At 38.6% G+C, this 26,596-nt stretch overlaps 1 protein-coding gene across 2 annotated transcripts in view; it reads left to right on the top strand.

Annotated features, from left to right (window-relative positions):
• Positions 1-20,124, top strand: part of sugt1 (SGT1 homolog, MIS12 kinetochore complex assembly cochaperone) — a 69,210-nt gene extending 49,086 nt beyond the window's left edge. Inside the window, exons 11-13 of one of the 2 annotated variants that reach the window (XM_073842807.1) lie at positions 18,866-18,956; positions 19,063-19,238; positions 19,641-20,124. In XM_073842807.1, the coding sequence (XP_073698908.1) occupies positions 18,866-18,956; positions 19,063-19,238; positions 19,641-19,742 (369 nt within the window). In that variant the 3' untranslated portion in view covers positions 19,743-20,124. The remainder of the gene's footprint in view (positions 1-18,865; positions 18,957-19,062; positions 19,239-19,640) is intronic. The other variant, XM_073842808.1, reaches the window with a different exon arrangement.
• Positions 20,125-26,596: the final 6,472 nt, after the last annotated feature.

Below are 26,596 nucleotides of genomic sequence, written 5' to 3' on the forward strand. Positions count from 1 at the left end.
ACCACAGTATTGAACAAATACCTCGGGTTATGTTTGTTTTCTTCTAAGAGAGATGAAAAGTAATCCGATCTGGCAGTTTTTAATGCTTTCCTATAAGATAAATTACATTCACGCCAAGCAGTACGAAAAACCTTAGTACGTTTTGTTTTCCTCCAGCTGCGTTCCATTTTTCGTGCTTTTCTCTTTAGGGCGCGGGTATGATCGTTATACCACGGTGTTACACTGTTTTTCTTAATCTTTTTTAGGCGCACTGGAGCAACTGTATCTAAAGTGCTAGAAAAGAGAGAGTCCATAGTTTCTATTACATCATCAAGTTTTTCTGAGCTATTGGATATGCTGAGGAATTCAGATAAGTCAGGAAGATTACTTACAAAGCAGTCTTTTGTAGTAGAAGTGATGGTTCTACCGTATTTGTAGCAAGGAATTGAATTAACAGTTTTAGCTATCTGGATTATACAAGAGACTAGATAATGATCTGAGATATCATCGCTTTGCTGCAGAATTTCAACGCCATTAACATCAATTCTATTCCGCCCTCGTAAAAGAGTTCCCCTTCTTTAACTAGACAGATAGATAACTCCTTCCACAGTGACGTTGAACTGAAGCATGGATTTATTGTGACCACCACTTCAAATACAAGTGGAACAGAGTAAAACTGAAATACAGAGGAAAATAGGGTTCAAAAATATGTGGATTAAAGAAATGTTACAGTTCAATTAAGAGAAAACTGTATAAACCATATACAATAATAATGTAGATGTATGTAGCACTGTTCTGAAAATAATCTCTCTAAACATAAGTTTGTCATGAGTAACATCACCAATATCCAACATAAGAAGGATATAAAGTACTTGTAAACATTTTAGTACTTACAGACAAAGCTTCTATAAACCGATTGCAGGAATAATGAATAGATTGAAGGTAGCTGCCTTAACTGTGTGGCTATCAGCATCAACTGAGTACAGCAAGATGGCTGCTATTAAGGTCAGAAGTCATTTACTATGACAATGTCAAACATTAAAGTAAAGGCGCCACCTAGTGGCTCAAAAGGAAAACTACGCTGGAAGCAGTATACTCCCCGTCTGGTATCTGAAAGATGCCATCATTAAGCACAATTATTGTCTATTCAGTTCTAGGGCACAGCAGTAAAACGACATCTGAAATAGGTCGCAGGAACACCTTTGACGATCCATCCTTGACCACCTTGACCTCGACTTTCCTTACTCTTCCATCTCTCCCAGGAAATGTTTCCATCACGATTCCCATTGGCCAGTCGTTCCTTTTGACTTGAATGTTTTTCAGCAGCACGATGTCTCCTGCCTGGAGATTGGAGCTTTCATTCTGCCATTTCCTTCGGTTTTGTAAGGTTGCGAGATATTCCTTCCTCCAACGATTCCAGAACGTATTGGCCAAGCTTTGGACTTGCCTCCATTGACAAACAAAGAGGTCCTTTTCTCCAAATTCTCCTGGTGGCGGAAGAACTGCTGAAGACTTTTGAGTCAATAGAGTTGCTGGGGTTAGAATCAATGGAGCATCTGGATCTGTTGATACGGGTACCAGTGGACGAGTGTTGACTATAGCTGTGACTTCAGCCATGAAGGTTGTCAAAACCTCATGGGATAACTTCGATGGACCAAATCCCTGTAGCATAGATTCAAGAATCCGTCTTGAGACGCCGATCATACGCTCCCAACTTCCCCCCATGTGAGATGAGTGCGGGGGGTTAAACACCCAAGTGCATCCCTTGTCACTCAGATACTCTTGTACCTTTCTGTCATCTGTGATTGACTCCATTTTCAACTCCTTGCATGCACCAACAAAGTTGGTGCCGCAGTCAGACCGTAGCTGCCTTGCTGGACCTCGAACAGCAAAGAAACGGCGGAGAGCGTTTATAAAGCTGGAGCTATCCATCGACTCTATGACCTCGATATGTATGGCCCTTGTGCTCATACATGTAAACAGAACTGCCCAGCGTTTAGAGTTTGCTTGTCCTCCTCTAGTTCGACGCGAGGTGACCACCCAAGGCCCAAAAACATCCAGCCCTACAAAGGAGAATGGAGGGTCCATGCTGAGCCTTTCAGGAGGTAAGTCAGACATCTTTTGAGTTAAAATCTTCCCCCGCAGTCTGCGACACTGGACACACTGAAAGATCACACTGCTAATGCGCCTTTTACCACCTATGATCCAGAAGCCAGCCTCTCTTAAGGCACCTTCAGTGAAGACACGTCCCTGGTGTTCAACTAGTTTGTGATAATGTTGAATGAGAAGAGATGTAATGTGACAATGACCGGGGAGAGGGTTCACTTCATCTCTACTAAGGCTTGCTTGTGAAAGGCGTCCACCAACCCGGAGTAAGCCAGATTTATCAATATAGGGGGAGAGATTGAAGAGAGGGCTTTGTTTGGGAATCACTCTGCCTGTTTGAAGGCATTTCAGCTCCTCTGAGAAGGATTCTGCTTGAACGTTATGAATTAGGATGAATTTGGCCTTTTCTAGATCCTGGACTGAGCAGGGCTTGTCACATATATGCCAGCCCCTGCAAGTGCCTTTGTCACTATCCTGCTTAAAGGAGTGCGTTATGTGCACAAGTCTTGCTATTGCTCTAATCAGTGTCCGCCAGCTTGAGAATCTTTCAAAGCGTTTGGTGTCTAACTCCTTTCTTGAAGTATGCGTAGCACAGGAAGTGACTTGGGGGCGTACTTCAGTGTCTATTTCCGGATCTACCATGCTAAAGAGACCTGTGTGAGTTTTAGGCTGTGTTGTAGCAGACAAGAATGTTGGCCCAGTCAACCATAAGCTATGGGGAAGGTCAGCTGCCGGAACCGATCTCGTGGCCTGGTCAGCAGGGTTTTGATCGGTAGGTACGTATTTCCACTGCTCGGGACACGTAGATCTCCGTATCCTTTGCACTCTGTTGTGAACATACACATAGAATTTTCTGGAATTATTACAGATGTACCCTAAGACCACCTTACTGTCTGAATAAAATGTTACAGCATCCAGTTTGGTGTCAATCTCATCTTCAATAGTTTCAGCTATTTCCACAGCCAGAACAGCTGCACACAGTTCAAGTCTGGGGACAGAGATCTCGGGTCGCGGAGCTAGTTTAACCTTGCCGAACATGAAGCCAACTTCTATATTACCACTCAGATTGGTAATCCTGCTGTATGCAACAGCTGCAATAGCATTTGTGGATGCATCACAGAAGACACACATCTCTTTTCGTTGGGCTTGAAGGAGAGAGGTTGTAGAATATGTGCGGGGAATTTTGACGTGCTCAAGCTCTTTTATTGAGTCTCTCCAATGTTTCCATTCTTTGAATCTCTCATCTGATAGAGGTGTGTCCCAGTCACAAGACTCTGTGGTTAGCTCTCTAAGCAGAAGTCTACCCTGAATGACGACAGGTGCCGCAAACCCAAGAGGATCAAACAAACTGTTAATCGTTGACAGAACCCCACGTCTGGTATATGGTCTCACCTGGTCTGCAACCTGGAAGATGAACACGTCTTCATTCATGTCCCAATTCACTCCCAGACTTCTCTGGACTGGTGGGAGGCCAGTGTTCAGATCTAGATTCTTTACCTCCTTTGCAAGATCCTCGGAAGGAAATGCTTTCATGACTTCCACTTTATTGGAAGCAATCTTGTGAAGATGTAGATTAGACTGAGCCAGCATTTCCTGAGTGGCTTTGAGTAGTTTGATGGCTTCCTCCTCTGTGGGGAGGGAGGTAAGTCCATCATCCACGTAAAAGTTCCTTTCCACGAAATGCCTTGCTTCGGATCCATAGTCTTGTTCGCCTGTGAGTGCGGCTCTCCTGAGCCCATATATGGCGACTGCTGGAGACGGGCTGTTTCCAAAAACATGCACTCGCATGCGATACTCCAGCACCTCACTGTTTATGTCATTGTTGTCATACCAAAGGAAGCGTAGAAAATCCCTGTTTTTCTGCTACCACAAAGGAGTGAAACATTTGCTGGATATCAGCCATCACTGCCACCCGTTCCTTCCTGAATCGCAGTAGAACCCCCAAAAGGCTATTGTTCACATTAGGGCCGGTGAGGAGAGCATCATTTAATGATACACCCTGATGCCGAGCACTGGAGTCGAATACTACTCTTATCTGTCCAGGTTTTCTTGGATGGTACACCCCGAACATTGGTAGATACCAGCACTCTTCATTTTTCTGTAATTGAGGTGCCAACTCTGCATGCTCATTCTCAAAGACCCTACTCATAAAATCCACAAAGTGCTCCTTTACCTCGGGATGTTTTTGTAGTTTGCGAGTCAGTAACATGAGCCGGTTGTTGGCTTGCACCTTGTTATTCGGGAGGCGCTGTCGAGGGCTACGGAACGGAAGTGGAGCGACCCAGCTATTCGACTCGTCCTGATGAAATTCTGTTTCCATAATCTTCAGGAAGGCCAGGTCATCCATGGAAGGAGCTGGTTTCTCATCATTCCTTGTGCAGCAGAAAACTGACTCGCCTATGAGACATTCATTATGAGTCGGCAAACTCATCTGTTTAGGGTTTAGGGCAAAGGAATTTTTTGGCTCCTCATGAAGACTGAGACAATCCTTCACGTACATACTGTTTGGACACGGACTCATGTAGCTGGGGCGCCCATTTCCTAAAATGTGAGTCTTGAAAACATTGACTGTTGAAGGTTTGTGGGCTCCGTTAAGGCAGACATCTCCAACTATCACCCACCCAAGGGCCAGCCTCTGTGTAAAAGGAGCATGTTGAGGTCCATTGCATTGCTCTACCACCTTGTGCGCCTGGATGAGATCTCTTCCGAGCAGAAGCAAAATTTTGGCCTTTGGATCTAAACTTGGAATTTTAGAGGCTACTGATTTTAAATGACTGTGAGATTGTGCTGCCTCTGGAGTAGGAATCTCCTTTCTGTTGTTTGGAATGAGATTGCATTCAATAAGTGATGGAAGAGCAAGGCATGTTTTTCCATCAATGGATTCCACTATAAAGCCGTCAGCTCTACGGCCTTCAGTCTGTGCGACACCTGCACATGTTCTGAGCGTATAAGGTGCTGTGTTGTCTTCAACCTTAAACATCTCGAAAAAGGCCGACCTTGCCAAAGACCTATTGCTCTGATCATCTATGACTGCATAAACCCTTTGTTTGTTCTGAGGCTCACCTTTTGGGTATACGTTTACCAGGCAGATCTTTGAACAGGATTTTCTGCTATTATGATCCCCACATACTTCTGTGCAGTTGGATGTGGCAACTGGGGAATGGGGCTCTTTCTGCTTCCCGCCATAATTTGTTGAGGTTTCGGCATCCTCCGTTGCTAACCAGGGGGCTAGGCCATTGTGTAGGGCAGCTATATGCTTGTCACTATTGCATTCAGAGCACTGGATTACTGCCTTACAGTCCTTTGCCTGGTGAGTGGTTGAGGAGCAGCATCGGAAGCATATCGAGTTCTCTCTGAGGTAAGCCTTCCTTTCCTGCAAAGATTTTTCCCTGAAACCTCTACACTTCCTTAAGGGATGTGGCTTTTTATGGATTGGACATTGTCTGTTGGGGTTGTCATTTGCCTTGTAAGATTCATCCTTTTGTGTGGCATTGTCAATTTCTGTTTTGTGAACAGTAACAGGAGCTCTGACTGCCTTTGAAAATCTCTCACCTCTTGATGATTTCACATCATACGTACTACTCAAATTAAAGCTGTGATCATTTCTCATGCGGGCCTCAGCACAAATGAAATTACAAAAGAATGAAAATGAACGAAAGCTGACACCGTACTCTTGTTTGTAACGAGTTCCCTGCAACATCCATTTCTCTTGCAAACTGAATGGAAGCTTCTCTAGAATAGAGCTGACGCCTCGTGAAGTATCTAGGAAGGTCAACCCAGGCAGATAGCCTTCTGACTTGGCTGTCTGCAACTCAAGAAGTAGGTCTCCTAGCTCTCTGAGATGTTGAGGATCTTTATTTGTCAGCTTAGGAAAACGTTCCAGTTTGTTAAAGAGACCTGCCTCCATAGCTTCTGCAGAACCATAGCATTCCTCAAGCCGTTTCCAGACCATGCTGAGGCCAACTTCTGGATAATTTATGTGAACTGATCTAATGCGTCTTGCATGTTCAGTCGATTCTGGGCCAAGCCACTGAACAAGTAGGTCTAGTTCTTCACTAGGCTTAAGATCAAGTCCTCCAATAGCATTGCAGAAGCTGGACTTCCATGCCCAGTAGTTCTCGGGCTTATCATTGAATCTTGAAAGTCCGCCTGTCAGAAGATCACGGCGGGCCAGAAATTTTGCAAGCTCAAACACATCTGAGTTAGCAGTATGGAACTCATTGCGCTGAGAGGGTGAGTGAGTTGTGAATGTAATGTTGTGTTTAGGAGGTAATGCATTAGGCAATGCTGAATTAAACTGTGATGTGTTTCCACCTTCTTGTTTGATGGATTCAGCTTGAGTATGCATGGTATGGGAGCTAAGAGGTGTAACAGCTTTTGTGAGAATTTGGGTTGGTGACTGTCTCACTGGCAAGTCCTGAAAAGGACTATCCTGCATGATGGTTTGTGGCTGTAGCAGATTACCGGAGAAGGAAGCCGATGGCTTGTGTTCAGTGGTCTCTGCGAGCATTGGTAATTTCCCTTCTTTGTATTTGTGCTGCTCTTCAACATATTTCTCAGTCCTTTGTAGCACGTCATGTGTAGAATGATGCACGTGGTCCTCAGATAGCTGTTCTATTTCCCCAGTCTCTGCCGCCGCCTCAAACACTGATGCCTCTGCTACAGCGGCTTCTGCCTCTCTTTCTTGGTGCAATGCGTTCAGTGTGGCCTCCAGACGGGTCTCCTCCACTTTAAGCTGAGCTTGTATTTGAGCTTGTTTCACTCTCACTTCTATCTCCTTTTGAGCGTATGTTGCTCTAGTCAGTGCAGCTTCGGCCTTTGCACGGGCCTCCAATGCTGCTACACTTGCTGCAGATTTGCTTGAGCGTCTTGATGATCGTGAACACACTGATCTTGTTTTCAGACTATGTTTCTCTGATGAAGACATTCTGAGGTGAATGCAGAAGTTGAAATCCTACTCATCGACAGCTGCAATCAGTGATTGTCTTTTTACTATTCCGCCCTCGTAAAAGAGTTCCCTTTAACTAGACAGATAGATAACTCCTTCCACAGTGACGTTGAACTGAAGCATGGATTTATTGTGACCACCACTTCAAATACAAGTGGAACAGAGTAAAACTGAAATACAGAGGAAAATAGGGTTCAAAAATATGTGGATTAAAGAAATGTTACAGTTCAATTAAGAGAAAACTGTATAAACCATATACAATAATAATGTAGATGTATGTAGCACTGTTCTGAAAATAATCTCTCTAAACATAAGTTTGTCATGAGTAACATCACCAATATCCAACATAAGAAGGATATAAAGTACTTGTAAACATTTTAGTACTTACAGACAAAGCTTCTATAAACCGATTGCAGGAATAATGAATAGATTGAAGGTAGCTGCCTTAACTGTGTGGCTATCAGCATCAACTGAGTACAGCAAGATGGCTGCTATTAAGGTCAGAAGTCATTTACTATGACAATGTCAAACATTAAAGTAAAGGCGCCACCTAGTGGCTCAAAAGGAAAACTACGCTGGAAGCAGTATAAATTCCATGTGACAGTATTAAATCTAGAGTATGATTTCGGCAATGAGTAGGACCTGACACGTGTTGTCTAACCCCAATAGAGTTCAAAATATCTATAAATGCTGTTCCTAATGCATCTTTTTCATTATCAACATGGATGTTAAAATCACCCACTATTAAGACTTTATCTGCTAGCACAAACGTCACAGGGGATTTATCATTAGTACTTGTTTCTCTGGATAATGCTATATGAAGCACCATAACTTCAAACGAGTTATAATTGAAGCCCGTTCTCTGAGAGACATTGAGAATACTGCTATAAATAGTAGAAACACCTCCTCCTTTACCTTTTAGACGCGGTTCATGTTTATAACAGTAATCTTGGGGGTGGACTCGTTTAAAATAATGTAATCGTCTGGTTTTAGCCAGGTTTCTGTCAAACAGAGCACATCTAGCTTATGATCAGTGATCATATCATTTACAAAAAGTGCTTTCGTAGAAAGGGACCTGATATTCAATAAGCCAAGCTTTATCAATTGTTTCTCTGTATTATATATATTTTTTATTTGTTGAACATCAATTAAATTGTTAGTCTTGATTTGATTCAGGCGTTTTTTGTATTTTTTTGCTCGGGGAACAGACACAGTCTCTATAGTGTGATATCTAGTTGAAAGGGTCTCTATGTGCTGAGAAATAACTGATTTCTGTGACGTGAGGCGGCTAGCAGACGGTCGGTTTAGCCAGTCTGTCTGCTTCCTGACCTGGGCCCCAGTTAGTCAAGTGCAAACTCTAAGACTATGTGCCATATTTCTAGATAGAAGAGATGCTCCACATCCGGAGGGATGAAGACCATCTCTTTTCAACAGGTCAGGTCTGCCCCAAAAGCTTGTCCAATTGTCTATGAAACCTATGTTATTTCGCGGGCACCACTTTGACATCCAGCCATGGAGTGACCACAGTCTACTATGAATCTCGTCACCACGGTAAGCCGGGAGGGGACCAGAGCATATTACAGTGTCTGACATCGTACTTGCAAGTTCACACACCTCTTTAACATTATTTTTAGTGATCTCCGACTGGCGAAGTCGAACATCATTAGCGCCGACGTGAATAACAATCTTACTGAATTTACGTTTAGCATTAGCCAGCACTTTTAAATTTGCCAAGATGTCAGGCGCTCTGGCTCCCGGTAAACATTGGACTATGGTGGCTGGTGTCTCTATTTTCACGTTCCGTACAATAGAATCGCCAATAGAATCGCCAATTACTAGAGCACTTTCATCAGGTTTCTCAGTGGGTGCTTCACTGAGTGGGGAGAACCTGTTTGATGTTCTGATCGGAACGGAAGAGCGGTTTTATATATTTATTTAATATATTTTGTAAACATTAACTACATTTTCTAAAATCTGAACCTGAGATATGTGGTCAGGACCTTGGCGCGAGCTTCTTTTTAAATATATTTTGATGATTGCACCTGATGCGACAGTCCTCTCCGTCACCTCATATACTGCGAGTTTAAAACGGTCACGTCCAGATGTCAGTAAACGTTATTTTATTCAGCATGGATTTGGCTTAAAAGCACGAGTGATTAACCCTGTATAAGTGTGCAGCGATGTGAAGATCAGCTGTTAAAATGAACCATCCATTCATCATATCATCATACAAAACTAAGAATTAGAATAATTGTAATAGGACGATCGTGTGCGGTTAGATAAATCAGAGAATCAGGTGCGGGTGGGTGGCAGGCAGATTACACTATTGCCTGATTTTGCTTTATTTCGTCGTCAAAAGTAAGATTTTGCTCTTTCTTGTCATCAAACGTATTCTGAAACAAGTCACAACTGAGCCGCTGTGCATCTCCATTTAAACACAGCGGTGTTTCGTTTATGAATGAACGTGCGTTTTTAAACGAATCTAGTGAAATGATTCAATTTCCCGTTCATAAAGAGAGTCATTTGCTTTATTCAGGAATGAATCAGCTGCTCGAACGAATCAAATGAATGACATGATTCAGTAATTAAATCAGTGTCTTGCCGCCATCTGCTGGCAGGTCCTCTCAGTTATATAAATCATTTAAAATTTCTGTACTCAAAATTGTATTTAAAACATTAAAGTTTCACATTAATCTCAGCTCTTAACCTTTTATGTAAACGATTAACAGTTTTTATATTATCTGTTTTATATATTTAATACGGTCACACTTTATATTAGGTGGCCTTAATTATTATGTACTTAAAGTACAATGTACTTAATGTGGTCATATTGCATTGCAAAACACTTTTGCTTCTATTAAGGTGGGATATGGGTAAGGTTAGGGGCAGGTTTGGTGGCATGAGTAGGTTTCAGGGTGGGTTAGGGTGTAAGGGTTGGTTCAACAGTGGTAATTACAGAAATGAATTACAAATGTAATTACATATAGGTTTTTAAAAAATATATAAATACAATGTAAAAACATGTATGTACTAGAGGTGGGCCGTTATCGGCGTTAACGTGCTGCGTTAACGTGAGACTCTTATCGGGCGATAAAAAAAAATATCGCCGTTAATCTATTCTCAAAATTGGATTGGGAGCTGGGTCTAAACTGCGACAAACTATGATGACTTTCACCTTGATATTTTAGCGCGGATGTCTACCTAGCCGAATTGCACTGTAGGGGGCGAGAACGAGTCTTCAACCTGTGAGTAAGCCTACTGTGAAATTACCACATCAAACGAGACGTGCTGACATGGATGCAGCTACGAAGCCACCGGGTTTGCTTCAGGGCCTTTTTACTGGGGCACGTGCCCAATTTAATTTACTTTGATAAAGCTGAAATAAAGACATTAAACTATATGCAACAACTGAATTGACGCTTCTAAAAGCAACGCAGTTTAACCGAAGACTATGCACGCAGATATCCATTAGGGGTGCAATGGATCTTAGATGATCCGTGATCCCCCACGGTTCGGCACGCATGTGATTCGCGGATTAACTGTTAAATTTAACCATCATAGAGTCAAAGTTTATAATTGGCACATGTTTTGTCTTGCCAATTTACCAATTCAAACTATTTAAAAAGGGAACACGCACGCTGATTTTTATTTTTATTTTTTACCGCTGCCGCACACACCTGAACACAGTACGCGCACAGAGAGAGAGAGAGAGGCGCGATTCACATAGATTGATTCCTCTTTAACTTCTTTTTGAACGAAAACATACATACAAAGTCATGTCTTAATACCCGTTTTGGTATTCTGGTAAACACAGTCGGTTATGTCTTCAGTGAACCGAAACAGCTGAGAAAGAGATGCGTGCCAGTATTCGGTAAGTGCATTAGGCCTTAAAGAGACAGCATCCTATAAATACCTGCAGTGACAAGCACTAGTTATTTTACAATTAATTATTAAATTTCCGCACCTGAATTCTAGGGTTATTGATTTTATTAGTAACTATGTTGTATTCATTTACACTTGATATTTGTGTAATTGTTCTTGTTTTGTTACTGACTTTATGAGTTCAGGTAGTAGTTTTTGCTGTGGATTAGAAGTACTTAAAGTAAGCATTCAGTAATTGGAAAAAAAAAAAAAAAACTGTTTTGTTTTGTTTTGTTTGTTTGTTTTTTGCTGATCCGAAAAATTATCCGATCCGTGACTCAAAATCCGTGATGTTATCCGAACCGTGAGTTTTGTGATCCATTGCACCACTAATATCCATGCCCTTGCACATCTGTGTATTTAACTGCAACGCGCACGTCGCGCAGCCTTTTACTCAGAAGTACAGTACATGCAGTGTAGGAATAGTTGGTTACGCAAGTTTGTATAGTTAATTGTGTTGTAAATGCAATTGTCAAGCAGTTTGTGAAGCATTTTGGAAACAGGAGATGAGCGCCTGGTCTAATGCGCAACCTGGCTTGAGAAACCCGTTCTCAAAGACTTACTTTTAGTAATTATTTGGGTAGCACACACATTCTGAATGCCTTCGGCAGAATTCAAATTAGCCATTTTAATCTAGATTAATCTAGATTAATTCCAAAATTAATCTAGATTAATCTAGATTAAAAAAATTAATCTATGCCCACCACTAGTATGTACACAATAAGTACACTGTACCAAATTATTAATTTAAATGTAAATACATAGTTGTTAAGGTCACCTAATGTAAAGTGGGACCTTTAATACTTGGTCAGTTCGATTTGTTTGGTTAACTTTGGTTAAATCTTTTATAATAATACTGTGCAGTGCACAAAATCAAGATCCGAAAGATGGTTCATTGTGTTCATTGTTCATGATGTTAAGTTTAGAAATGATGTGCATCCACTTATTATTAGTGTGACATTTTAGCATGCAAATAAAGGGAAGAACTTCAAGATATCGGCCCTAAAAATCGGCAGCACATATCGGCCATCGGCTGACCCTGACCTCTAAACATCGGCATCGGCTATAGAAAAACCCATATCGGTCGACCTCTAATTGTAAGATATGCATCCACTGCGTGGCCCATTACCCAATAGGATGAGCCAGTAGTTTCACTCATAGTCCAGCCCACCTCTAGGTTTGAACGACTGATTCATTCAGGAATAGCCAGTAACTGTTTTTATGAATGGGAAATTGAATCATTGACTTTGCTAGGTTCCTTTTAAAACACAAGTTATAGTCAGACAATGTAAGTCACTTAGTATTAACTTTGTTTATTGAACAGTTGTATTATCAAAATCACATTTGCAAACTCCCTTAAAAATAACTAAAAGCTGTCACTCATCTTAGTTCATTGCAATCTCACAAAGTTCCATTACAATCAATGATGCTCTCTACACTGCACACTGAATCTCTTATTTACACTGTCTCTACACTTTGTTCATGAAAGGATTCGTTAGATATGTCTGATTCATTACTCAGCGTTGCAAAAACACGTAGAAATCTTTAAAGCTCCCCTCATCGCAGACACAAATATGCTGATCGGGTCAGTCGCACATGGTGATCCTAAATACTTTTTCCATTGTCGCACGCGGTAGTTTTCAGTTGCAAATATGGTTGAAATGGTCGCGCTGTAAAGCCCTGCTTCTAATTAAGCCTGCATTTGGATCCTCAACTCTGTTGTCACACTCCGTTACAGTGTGATTTAGTTTTTGTTTTTTGTAATTGTTTGACAGACAACACTAATTTTAAACTTTCATAGATGTTGGTAATCCGTGTATCATTCGTCCTTTCCATTTTCAATTGATAAATGAAAATCAAAAAATTTAAATCTGATTGTTTTATATATAAGATATATAGTCAGAATTGCGAGATATAAAGTCGCAATTGCAAGAAAAAACGTCAGAATTCTGACTTTTGTTTCGGTTCATTTGTGACACTTTCTGGCAAAGCACAATAGGAAAGGAGATCTTGTCTTGTTAAAACGACATATTATCTCATAAAAACGATATGATTTCCCGCTATAGAAAATATATGATAACATGTGAGCCAGCTATGCGATTGTCTGCACTGCCTTCGCCACAGTCCTGACATAAAGGATGATCTGCACGCTGCTGCAGTTATAGAAATACACTGTTTTAAGTAGGGCTGTGCGATTAATTGAAATCGTATCGGAATCGCGATGTGAACATGTGCGATTTCTAAATCGCCTAACAGCACGATTTTTTGCGCGCTCCCGACCGATACTTTCCCGCAGTATGCTATTTGAATCAATCACAATGCAGCATGCCTAAACACAGCGTGAGAACAGGAGATTAGGCCTACTTCGGATACAGGAAAGCTGATGTATCACAGAGGCAGGTACTGTAATTTGTAAGACCTGTTAGTCTGTCGTTGCGGCGTAACAGAGTAATACAACAAACCTATTTCAACACCTGAGGCAGCGTCACAAAGAGGTCTATGACTTTGCATGACAAAAAATCTGTCCGACACGAACAAAAGGTACACCCCAAACACGTTCGGAACCAGCAGGGCTCTACAGTGCGACTATTTCACTCGCATCTGCGACTAAAAATTTGTACGTGCAACTGTGAAAAAATATTTAGGAGCAGCATGTGCGACTGACCAGATCAGCATATTTGTGTTTGCGCTTAGCGGAGCTTCAAAGGTTTCTACGTGTTTTTGCAACGTTGAGTAGCCTAATGCATCACAGACTTATCTCACCAATCCTTTCATAAAAAAGTGTAGAGAGTGTAAATAAGAGACTGACTGTGCAGTATAGAGAGCGTCGTTGATTATAAAAGAGCTATTGTCTGATTTTGCTCCATTTCTTCTTCAAAAGTAGTCTGAAACAAGTCACAACTGAGTCACTGCGCATCTCCACTCAAACACAGCGGTGTTTGGTTTATGAATGGATGTGCGTTTTTAAAGGAAGCTAGTGAAATGATTCAATTTCCCATTCATAAAGACTTGCTTAATTCAATTCCTGAATAACCCATCCTGTTCAAACGAATCAAATGAATATGATTCAGTAATTAAATCAGTGTCTTGCCGCCACCTGCTGGCAGATCCATTCAGTTTTTTAAAACTTTGATATTTCTGGATTAAAAATTTTATATTTGAAACATTAATCTCAACATAAATTTATGAATTTGATTGCACTCATGCCGCCTCTGAGCCCCCTAAAAACAGAGGTAAAAAAAAAAAAATTCCCTTGTAAATCACTTGAAGGAGACAAATATCAAATCGTAACGGGAAGGCTAATTCTTTATCGGATTTTTTGATTATTGTTTAGAATGTGCTCTTAATTTTTACTGTGCTCCTAAATTTTTTACGTTTAAGAACATCAGAGCCTTGAGTTTGACGGTGCACTTTATAAATGATGATTTTGAAATCAAAAGCCGATGCCTGCAAACTGCATATTTTCTCGATGATCACACGGGGGAAAATCTGTCTCAAGGTTTGAAAGATGCTCTGGTTTCCTGGGGACTAGGTGAGGAGCAGCAAGTGTCATTTTTTTTTTTTTTTTTTTTTTTTTTGCCATAGGTCTGTTCTAGAGACAGGTCTTTGATAAAGATCCAATTGTTTTCCTTTGGAAAAATGTTTCAGATTCACACTGTAAAATACGTCTGTGTGTGTCAAAATCGTGATTAAAATCGAAATCGCAATATTGTTCAAGAAAATCGTGATAGGTTTCTTTTGTCCATATCGCACAGCCCTAGTGTTAAGTATTTAATGTAATGGTTTCAATTGTAGCAGCATGTTTATTAGGATTAATCGGTCTACAATAACTGCACTCAGACCCAGAGGATATGACTAACAGCAAATCCAATACTATCCGAAAGAAATAAAGAGAAATGACAAACGATTTGATTGTATTATGATGATGATTATTATGATGATTTTGTTCTGTTTTAAAATGGGTTTTTAAAAATCTGTTTTAAATGAAAAAATTAAGCCAGAATTTTTGTATTTTTTGTTCATTTTTCGTCTTTACTGTCTGTACCATCATGCAGAAAAAATGTTTGTCTGGTGTACCGCTCTGCAAATTAGTCACAATAACGTTTCTTCCTAATAGTTGGCTATATTTCTTGCAAATATACATCTCATACATATAAAGCGCAACACTGCACTTCTCGGGTGGGCGGATTACAGAGGAAATAAATATAAATGTCTTCTTTATTTTATGTTCTTCCACAATAACAACACAACAAAATGCTTTTGTAAAAATACAGGGTGCGCTGTTGCACCTTATGTCTATAGTCATAAACAAAACAAAATAATAATAATAGGTTAATAATAATAATAATAATAATAATAATAATAATAATAATAATAATAATAATAATAATAATATTATAATAATAATAATAATAATAATAATAATAATAATAATAAAATCTCATTTAAGATTATCAACATTTCTGAATAATCCACTCTAAGCTTGGGATATTTATTTGGATCACTTAGGTTTGATGTAACTGCAAATCGAAATACGAGCAGAAAGAATTAAAGAAATATTATATAAAAATTATAATACGCCTAATAATCATATCTTATTATTATTATTATTATTATTATTATTATTATTATTATTATTATTATTATTATTTCGTATTTTTGTTCATGGGTAAAACAAATGAGCTATTGCTTTAATATTTGTTTAACATAGGCGCCCTTGATACTTAGTCTGATTATATATAAATTATATACTATTTATTATATATTATTACATTATATCTTTAGCGATGGCATCGGGTTGTTCTCCTGGGTTAAATTCCAGGCTTTACACTGTGGAAATAGGCTGCGCTGGCTCTGGGTGTAGGCACAATGGTACAGGTTACAGATAATGAACTCACACGAGAAAGACTGAACACTACCTCTTGTTGGATTTATACGAATTAAATGAACACAATTTGTTTTCTATTGTTTTATTGAAGTAGACCTTTCAAGCTGTCTATAGACATTGCGACAGCGCACCCTGTATTTTTACAAAAGCATTTTATAACGTTGTGTTGTTATTGTGGAAGTACATAAAATAAAGAAGACATTTATATTTATTTCCTCTGTAATCCGCCCACCCGAGAATTGCAGTGTTGCGCTTTATATGAGATGTATATTTGCAAGAAATATAGCCAACCATTAACGTTATTGTGACTACAGAGCGGTACATCAGACGAACATTTATTCTGCATGATGGTACAGACAGTAAGGACGAAAAATGAACAAACAAAAAAATCCGAAAATTCTGGCTTATGTTTTTCCCATTTTAAAACAGAACGAAATCCTCATCATCATCATCATCCTCATAATACATTCAAATCGTTTGTCATTTCTCTTTTTTTCTTTCGGTTAGTATTTGGATTTGCTGTTAGTCATATCCTCTGGGTCTGAGTGCAGTTATTGTAGACAGATTAATCCTAATAAACATGCTGCTACAACTGAAACCATTACATTAAATACTTAAAACAGTTAATTTCTATAATTTCAGCAGCGTGCAGATCCTCCTTTATGTCAGGACTGTGGCGAAGGCAGCGCGGACAATCGCCTAGCTCGCTCACATGTTATCATATATTTTCTATAACAGGAAATCATATTGTTTTTATGACATAATATGTCGTTTTAACAAGACAAGATCTCCTTTCCTATTGTGCTTTGCCAGAAAGTGTCAGTGGCGGAGTGGCGGAGCTTTGCCAGAAAGTATTCAGTGGCGGAAGGGCTTCCATAGGGTGACGCACAACCCAGCAATTAAATATTAAAAACAGATTCTGTTGTGTGGACCCTTTTCAATTTTGTATTTTTGATCCAAAACGAAATTTTAAAATATGAAAAACAAGACAATTATCATTTTTCGTTTCTGATTCAAAATCAAATAACAAAAAAAACAATCAGATTTTCATTTTTTGATTTTCATTTATCAATTGAAAATGGAAAGGACGAATGATACACGGATTGTTGGTGTTTGTAATATTAGTTAATTTTACTGCTGAATATGCATTTCAGTTTAGATTCTAATCTTATACGCCCCCCACCACATTGGCCCTGTTCAATTTTCAATTTGATAATCTGGCCTTCAAATAAATCTAATTGAAAAGCTATAGGTGAATTTGAAAAGAAAGTCTATATAGGCTCTACCCCAGTACGGGTTGTGTTGAGCCATTCGTCAGTCTGTTAGTTTAATGAGAAAAAGATTGAATGTAGTTGCAATGCATTAAGAATCTGTACAACTGCAGCAGCAGAAGGCTATTATTCTGCCGCATGAAACTGAAGAAGAACTGATGATGGCAGTTTGATGTTCACCTGGCATTTCATTCCCACTCACATGTAGAATATTCAATCTGTCTATTCAAAAAACTAAATTTCCTAGTTTTTCTTATTTTAATATTAAATTTAAAAAAAAAAAAAAAAAAAACTGAAAAAATAATACATAGATTGTACATACACCTGCCCATAAACCCTCCCCTCAAAAGAATTAGGGAAGTGGTCGAAAGTGTACAAAAGACACTGATTAAAACACCAGGTATAAATGGCAATATGTTTCGTCTACTTGTGATCTGATCGACCAAAATGCATCCTAGTACCAGGTGTAAACAGAGTAATCTTTGCTGGATACCTGCTCCTAGGGAGAATAGCAAGTCCTGTTGTTTGTTTTTTTTTAAATCCATTCATGGATTCATAAACACGAGCAAGAGTCTGAATTTCTCCAGATGTGTTCCTTATAGTTTTTTGGCTATTTTCACTCCTTACTCTTTGTGGGGAAAGTATGGAAATACATCCTCTTTCCTCTCCAGTTGATTTAAACGTCTTAATTATTGCCAAGATTGTGAAAACGAGTATTTCAATCATTAAAGTATTTTATTATAGCCATTTCCTGATTTGTCCAGGTGATCATGTCACACGTCATGACTTATTTTTGGATCTTTACCATAGTGATAAATAAATATAGAATTTTTCCTGTGTCACCTCATATTTAGAACCCAGTGAAACGGAAAGCCATCTTACCAAGTGTTCTTAATTACTAAGATGAACTCTCAGTGTGAATGGGAATATAGGCCTATTTGTTAGATTTTTACTAATCATAATATAAATGGGTGCCTATATTTCTGGCACACATATTTGAGAAAAACTTTTTTGTTCAATTGTACTCCAATTAAAAGTTGGACTTTTATGAATGTTTGAATACTAAGGAGAAGTAATAAATAAATACACACAAAATGCACTGTCCTTTTTGGTTCTATTTACCAGGGTGCCAATATTATTCTAGGCATGCTGTAAAGGTTGGGAACTAAGATTAAAAAAAAAAAAAAAAAATACAGTACTCCAAATGTATTCATCTGCCGCTATAAGAGGAACACCCAAGTACAGTACTATGATTTTCTGAGTGTACTGCTTATTCAATAGCACCACAACACTGCTTTTCAATCTATAGTTCTTGTTGATGTTTATTAAATTTTTTCTGTCTTTTTTGTTTTAGTATTGTTGTTTAATATGTAGGCTTAGCCCACTATTACACTGTATTATAGCATTTTAAGTACATTTTTTATTTAAATTTAATTTGGCCATCAAATTATTATTTTTTTTTTTTTTTTTCAAAATATATATTCCCAAATGTTTAATGGAACCTCTACAAAATTGGAATTGTTAAGAGGAACAAGAACCAATTACATTTAAGATTCACATCCCTAAAAATGTCAACGCCAGACCTCTTGTTTCTATTGTGTGTCCCTTTAAGCTAAGATTTTAGCTGTTTCTATTTAACACACCCTAACAGATTGTCATGGACAATCCTAATGATATTCCTAAGATGTGCATTTTCTGAGAGAGGCACTTGATCTCTAATACTGTCATTTTTCCCTGTCTTATGTTTTACAGATAGAGATTAAGATGAAGAAGACTGCAGCTATACAGTGGGAGAAACTGCAGGGAGAAGGCACACTGCCGACTGTGAAGCAATTTACTCCCGGTCAGTACTGAAAAGCACACAGAATCTTGCTATCATTTTCTCTCATGTGTATGCTAAAGTTTATTGTTGTTGTTGTTTTACATTTGTTATCTCCTTCTAAATTTAGCAGACCAGTATCCATCATCGTCCCACTACACACGCAACTGGGACAAGGTGGTAGGTGAAATAAAAGAGGAGGAAAAGAATGAGAAGCTGGAGGGGGACGCTGCTCTCAACAAGCTGTTCCAGCAAATCTACTCAGATGGTTCAGATGAGGTCAAGCGGGCAATGAACAAGTCCTTTGTAAGTAGTTGAGGTTGCCCATGTATGTATAAAGATTTTGATATCTCTTGATGTTGTCATGTCAACTGTCCACATTTTTTAGATGTTATTAATTTGTGTGAAAATTAAGACCAAATTAGAGTTGATAAACCTAAAATTTGATTATGTAGAATATAAAAAGCATGTTTTTGATCTCAAAAGTTTGATAACTGTGTGAAAAAAAAAAAAAAAGAAATTAATTTAATTTAATGGTCCGGTTCTATCAGTCCTTGCTCAATGAACAAGATTCCATGTGTTTACACTTCAAAGAATGATAGTCTACAAAAATCTGAGCCGCTGTCATTTATGCAGATGACACATTTGTCTTCATTTCAGCTGTGGGTAACATGGGAAAAATTGTAAATTTTCTATATTCTCCCATAGATGGAATCAGGAGGCACAGTCCTCAGCACCAATTGGGTGGATGTTGGTAAACGAAAAGTAGAGATGAACCCACCTGACGACGTAGAGTGGAAAAAGTATTAAAAGCAGTAGATGACATCTTGCACCAATTGCTCTAATGTCTTTATGGTCTCCTTCATTTTGTCTTTTCTGCCTTCACACTTTCTCTTTTGTCAGTCCCAGAATAGTCCTGGACTAAATTGGAGTTCAAAATAAGTACCTCTGTAAAATTAATCTTCTCTGTCTAAAATTAGTTTTAGTCTGGAACCAAACTAGCTCATTACATTTTTAAAGCATCACGCATGTTTGAGTATCTTTACTAAAAACTCTTTGGCCACACTGACAATGTTAGGTCTCCACCTGTAAAACTTCTGTGCTTCAACTAATGGTGACCACTGTTTTAATGTACTTTATGCTTTTCTGAATATGATTTCAATATGCTGTAAATAAATTTTTCTTGTTCTTTGTTGGGTGCCCTTTGTCTCTTCCATATCAATATTTGTCCAGTGTATGTAAATGTAATGTTAAAGAAATGTAATTTATTTCTGTTTTAACAGAGGGTGAAAATACATTGAAACTGAAATTTTAATAACAAAAATGTATTTCTATGGATCTTTGTGGCCTTTCTTTGTTTCAGCCACTGCTGTTCTATCTAGAGGTCATACGGCAACCATAAAACTGGGCCCTGGAATGCCCTAGCATATGCTGTACAATTGTATAGTATATCATTATACTTCTATGTGGTTTCCCACAGGTGGCATCAAATTAATAATGAGTGAGTTTTGGTCACACAAAGACAATTGTTAAATGAATAATGCAAATTCGAGGGAGCTTGTCAACTGACCAATTTGAAGTATTCGTGAGATATTAACATAATTTGTACAGTATTATTACCACAATTGTAATGAATGTTATTAACAAAAAATAAGAGTAGTTAACACATCTATGAAATGAATACCATGAATGAATAAGGAAGTAAAGTGCATCAGACTGAAAATGCAAGTGATTAAGTTAGATGTTACTATGGCAAATTTATGTTAGCTCATAAAAAGATAAAATGTTGTTCTCGGTCAGACGTCATTTGGCATGATGGGGTATTTACTCCAGACAAATGGACAGACACAGAGTTTTATCTTAATTATATTAATTTATACTGAACTTTTCTTTTGTAGTTCTTTTTCTAGTTTTAACTTTTCTACAGTCTAATGACAGTTCTCAAAGAAAACGAGATGGTAGCCTATACTGTATATTTTTACATTCAATTTAACAGCAAGACCAAGAGCAACAAGCTTTTCAAATTCAAGTCAAGTCACCTTTATTTATAATGTGCTTTTGACAATACAGATTGTTAAAACAGTTTTACAGTACTAAATGGGAAAATAGTAAACACCCAGTTTTCAGTTAAAGTCAGTTCATCATTGATTTAGTAATGTCATCGTCCAGCTCAGTTCAGCTCAGACAATATCTGTGCAATCAAGTATTGACAAAACCAGTCTAATGCGGTCATACTGGTTCTAGTAAGAACTCTAGCTGCTGCATTTTGGACAGGCTGGTAGAGCCCCGCACGGGCCTTAAATCTAAGCCCCGGCCCTGGCCCGAGACGCACAGGCTGTAGCCCGGCCCTTGTCCGACAGCTTATCAAAATTTTTGGCCCGAGTCCGACCCGAAGCCCGTCTTTTTTCCGCCAAACAGCTCATACAACCATTAAAATAGACCAGATTTGTATTTAATAGAAAGTTTATGTTTTTTCGTTTCATTTTTTTTATCAGAACAATTTAGAGAAATGTTTGGAGTTTTTTGTTTGTTTGTTTGTTTGTTTTTTAAATGTAAGCTTTAGTTTTTTAAGTGACATCGATATCCAAGCGGTATGTGGTCCACAGTGAGTTTACTCAATTTAACCTATATATCAAATCAACACTTGACTAGTCTACGATGCAATCCACAGATATAAAACAAACATCAATATATCACAATGTTAGATTTAAAGTTTATTATCACCATCTCAGAACAAAGGCATTTCAAACAGGGCAGGCAGTTCTGCTGCGCAAAACCGGAACATACAAAGTCGCAGTGGTAAAGTAAACGAATAATGAACAAATATATAAAGAATAAATAATAATATAGAAAACTTCAAAAAAACAACTTTACCAAGTGGCTGGAAATCTCTGTGCTGCGCAGAGTATGTGAGCGGAGTGGAGCGGCAACAATTTCCCCCCGCGCTCCTTGCATTTAATAATCGCTCCGCTCCAGCTCCACTCCTCGCTCACTGATATCAGAAACACCGCTCCGCGTCAAAAAAATTCAGTATGTTTGAAATGTAACACTCCTGTTCATAAAATAAAATAACAGGAGAGTTTCAAACACTAGTGTGCAATATTTGTTCCGACCACAGCTAATAATTGTCAGCATTAAAAGAGTATTGCTGCTTTATCCAGTGCAAAGTTTGTAATGAAAATAATACGTTTTCGTCAGTTATTTTACCTACAGATCACATTATTTCTGATTTGAGTGATCCATCTCTATCAAGCTAGCTAAACATGTTTAACATATGATTTCCTGCTTTGTGTTCACACGGGACGTCAGCGTCAACGCTTCCCATTGATTTTGAAAGGGTGACGTCAAGCGTTGCCGAAATGTGCAGTTATATTACGGACCATTGGCATGAATTGTACTCATGATGGAGCGGTGGTGGAGCGCTCTTGGAGAGAGTGAAAACCATGACGCTCCGACTTTTAAAAAATCCGCTCCTTCCTCCATTCAAAATCACACCGCTCCACTCCACGCTCCGCTCATACTCTGCTATGCGCGAGTTAGGCATCACTGGCGCTTCCGGACCGCATGCATTAAATCTCATTAGACTTTATTTAAAGTTTTTTTCTAAAGCAGGCCCGATATGCGTGCAAGTTATGACGTGAAAATTGGCCCGAAGCCCGGCCCTAGGGGCATAAAAAAAAGTCGGGCCCCGACGGGCTCGGGCTCAAATGCAGGGCTCTACCGGCTGGAGTTTAAGAAAAGGAAAGGAGGTGAAGGGAGGCCAAGTATGGTGACCCATACTAGGAATTTGTGCTCTGCATTTAACCCATCCAAGTGCACACACACAGTAGTGAACACACACACACACCGTGAACACACACCCGGAGCAGTGGGCAGCCATTGCTGCGGCGCCCGGGGAGCAGTTGGGGGTTCGGTGCCTTGCTCAAGGGACTCACCTCAGTCGTGGTATTGAGGGTGAAGAGAGCGCTGTACACTCACTCCCCCCACCTACAATCCCTGCCGGACCTGAGATTCGAACCTGCAACCTTTGGGTTACAAGTCCAACTCTCTAACCATTAGGCCACGGCTGCCCCCAGTTTAAGTGTGCAGAGCAACACAATAAAGCATTACACTAATTTAATCTTGAGGTCATGAATTAACGTTTCTGCATTTGACATTGAGAGCATAGGTCGTAATTTAGATTTATTTATGAGATGGAAAAATGCAGTTTTACAAATGCCAGAAACATAGCTTTCGAAGGAAAGATGGCTATTAAATAGCACACATAGGTTCCTAACTGATGACAAAGAATTGACAGAGCAGCCATCAAGTGTTAGATAGTGTTCTTAGTTATTAAATGCTGAGGTTTTTGGTCAGATAATTAACACATCTGTTGTTGTTTTTTTTTTTTTTTTCAGAATTAAGCAAGAATTTACCAGTCATCCAGTTTTTTATATCAACTACGCATTCCTTTACTTTTGCAAATTGGCATGTTTTTTCGTCAGGCCACGATGAAATATAGAGCTGAGTATCAGCATAACAGTGAAAGCTAGCACAATGTTTCCTGATGATATCTCCCAAGAGTAACGTAAATAATGAAAAGTAATGGTCCTAGTACTCAGCCTTGAGATACTCAATGGAGTTCTATAACAAGCAGCAAAAGTCACAGACTTCATGAACTAATGAAAAATATTTGTCAATATCTCAGTTCATATTAATTTCAATATTTACAAATACATTATTAAAATACAAAGCTTGAGCTACTATAACTAACAATGAACAGTTGTACTTGTGTTAAGATTAATAAATCCTGTAACAAATGTACACTCTTAAAAATAAAGGTGCTTTAAAAGGTTCTTCACAGCGATGCCATAGAAGAACCATTTTTGGTTACACAAAGAACCATTCAGTCAAAGGTTCTTTAAAGAACCATCTCTTTCTTACCTTTTTATGATCTAAAGAAGCTTATTTTGCCGCAAATAACCTTTTGTGAAACAGAAAGGTTCTTTATGGAACAATTTAGACAAAAAAGGTTCTTCTATGGCATCGTGAAGCACCTTTATTTTTAAGAGTGTATTGCTCATTGTTAGTTAATATTAGTTAATGCATTAATAATGAACCCTAATTAATGAACCTTATTGCAAAGTGTTACCAACAAATCTTTAGTCAAGAGCAGCCAATGAAAGAACGCATATGGAATTGTGTAGTAAACGAAAAAAAAGTGTTAAACAACCCAGAATATTTTAGACTGTTCAAATTAGCTACATTTAGCTTTGATGATAGCTTGGCACACTCATGGCATTCTCTCATCAGATACACAAGGTAGTCACCTGTTCACTATGTACTGTTTACTGTTATTACAATGGTTTTCAGTTCACAGATGTGCCTTGTCAAAATTTAATTAAAGACATTTAAGACTCAATGTGCTTTAGGCCATCAGAGGAATGAGGGTACACAGTCAATAGCCTTTATTAGTGCTACTACAACTACTGCATAAATTCATATTATGGCAAGAAACAATCAATCAGTCAAATCCAAAGCAAGACACAACCCTCAGCAATGTTTTACAACAATGTTTCAGATAGTCTGACGGCAGATACAAGTAAATAATATGGAAGTAAATTACTGACAAATGTTTTTGAAGCAAAACAGGGTGCTGTATACCACTAACTGAAATAAAATGCATCGTATTAACAGTGCTTGCATTGTAAGGTTGTGCAATTCAACATGGGTGGATATTTAGGCTGCGAATTTTTCAAGTGGAAACATAAAATTTCATTTGTAAAATTTTCAATGTTAATAATACAGATTATTTTAAAATACGACTTTTACTATTGCATTGTTTACAATTTCAATATTAAATATTCATATTATTTTAAAATACAAATTTAACAATTGCAGTGTTCAAAATTTCAATACTAAATAATTTCAATAGAATGTTTGATACTTGACAGGACATTTCGGTGCATATTATTTCGCTTCCAAAAATTCACCGATTCAAATTCGCCAAGCAATTCGATGCTACACATCCGGGTATGGCAGGAAGAGCAATTGAGCATCGATACAAAATCGACGCCTGTTGCTTTCCGCTTCACCAGCAGGTGGTGAAAGCGAGTCTTGCTGAGACTATTGCAAGTTGCAACAGGTAGACCGAGGCTACACACGCAAATTTGCCAAAATGGACCAAAGGGTAAATAAACAAACATTATGATTATCTTGACCTTTGTGTTTTTACGTGTTGTCACTTTATTTTAGTTTCATTTTTTTTACTAGTAAGGCTAAGGTATTTTAATATATTGTGTTTTAACTTCAGCGCTTGCTTTTGGATTTTATATTGGAAAGACTGCGTTCACGTCTGGAGGATGCTGTTGGACGCGTGCCTCTTGACACGGACTATCTGGAGTTCATCTGCTCGCAAGAGTTTGTCTTTTTAAGTGCGGTTTCAAATATCGTCCCTGTCCCACAAGATGTTGTAGAAGCCATCACTGGACTGCTCAGAGTTATTCAACAAAACCTGTCAGACAGGGAGACCCGTGCTGTAACTGTTCTACAGGAGCCAGGGTCAATGGGACGGCCACGTTTCATAATATCACCAAATTACCTTTCACATCTCCTAGACATGAACTGCACCATTCCAGCCATTGCTAACTTGCTTGGAGTAAGCTCACGCACAGTGTTCAGAAGACTGGCTGAAAATAACCTGTCAGTTCGGGCACAATATAGCAAGCTCACAGATGAAGAGTTAGATGATTGTGTTAGAGATGTAAAGCTACACATGCCTCATTGTGGATACAGAATGATGAGAGCAGCGTTAAAAGCTCGTGGACACAAAGTGCAGTTCGAACGGGTCAGAGCCGCAATGCATCGCGTTGATACAGTGGGAGTCATGTGTCGAATGACACAGCTGGGCTGCGTTGTACGAAGGACCTACTCGGTGTCCAGTCCTAGGTCATTAATGCACATCGACACCAACCATAAATTGATCCGGTAAGCTTGTTGAGTTCATGTGTTAAAAAAAAAAAAAAAGAAAAAAAGAAATTTACCTGTTTAAATTACTTTGTTATGATGAACGCAGAGAAAGATATTTGGAAAAATGCTTATAACCAGACAGATATTGCCCCCAACCCCCTTTGTCTGGTTGTAAGCGTTTTTCCAAGTATCTTTCTTTTAGTTTTTTTCAGGAGAAAATAATGTAAACAGATTTGGAACAACTCAAAGATGAATAAATGATTTTTATTTGTTAGGTGGAGTATCCCTTTAATGTTATTTCCTGTTGCAGTTATTGCCCTGATAGCACATTCATTAGGCAGATGTCTGCAATAACATCCGCTTTACATTGTTTGCTCTTCTGCAATCTTGGAGATATCTGCTGTTAGATTTCCTATAGACATCTAGAAGACATCAGTAAGATGTTTATGAATTAGAATGATGTAAAACTGTTTTTTTAAAGATGTTAAGCACATGTGTTTACATAGCAGATGTTATGTACCAGATATCTGCCAGATAAATGTGTGCTATCAGGTTGAGGAATATGCTATTTAAAACATTTGTGTGAACATTTGTTTCAGCTACAATATTGTCATCTTTGGAGGTGTGGATGGCTATTCACGCAAGGTAATGCTCTCTTTACCAAATTTATATTTACAATTCATTACGTCACAATCCAGCATAACATTTTTCTTTTC

This window comes from Garra rufa, chromosome 6, assembly GCF_049309525.1.
Source record: "Garra rufa chromosome 6, GarRuf1.0, whole genome shotgun sequence".
Taxonomy (NCBI): domain Eukaryota; kingdom Metazoa; phylum Chordata; class Actinopteri; order Cypriniformes; family Cyprinidae; genus Garra; species Garra rufa.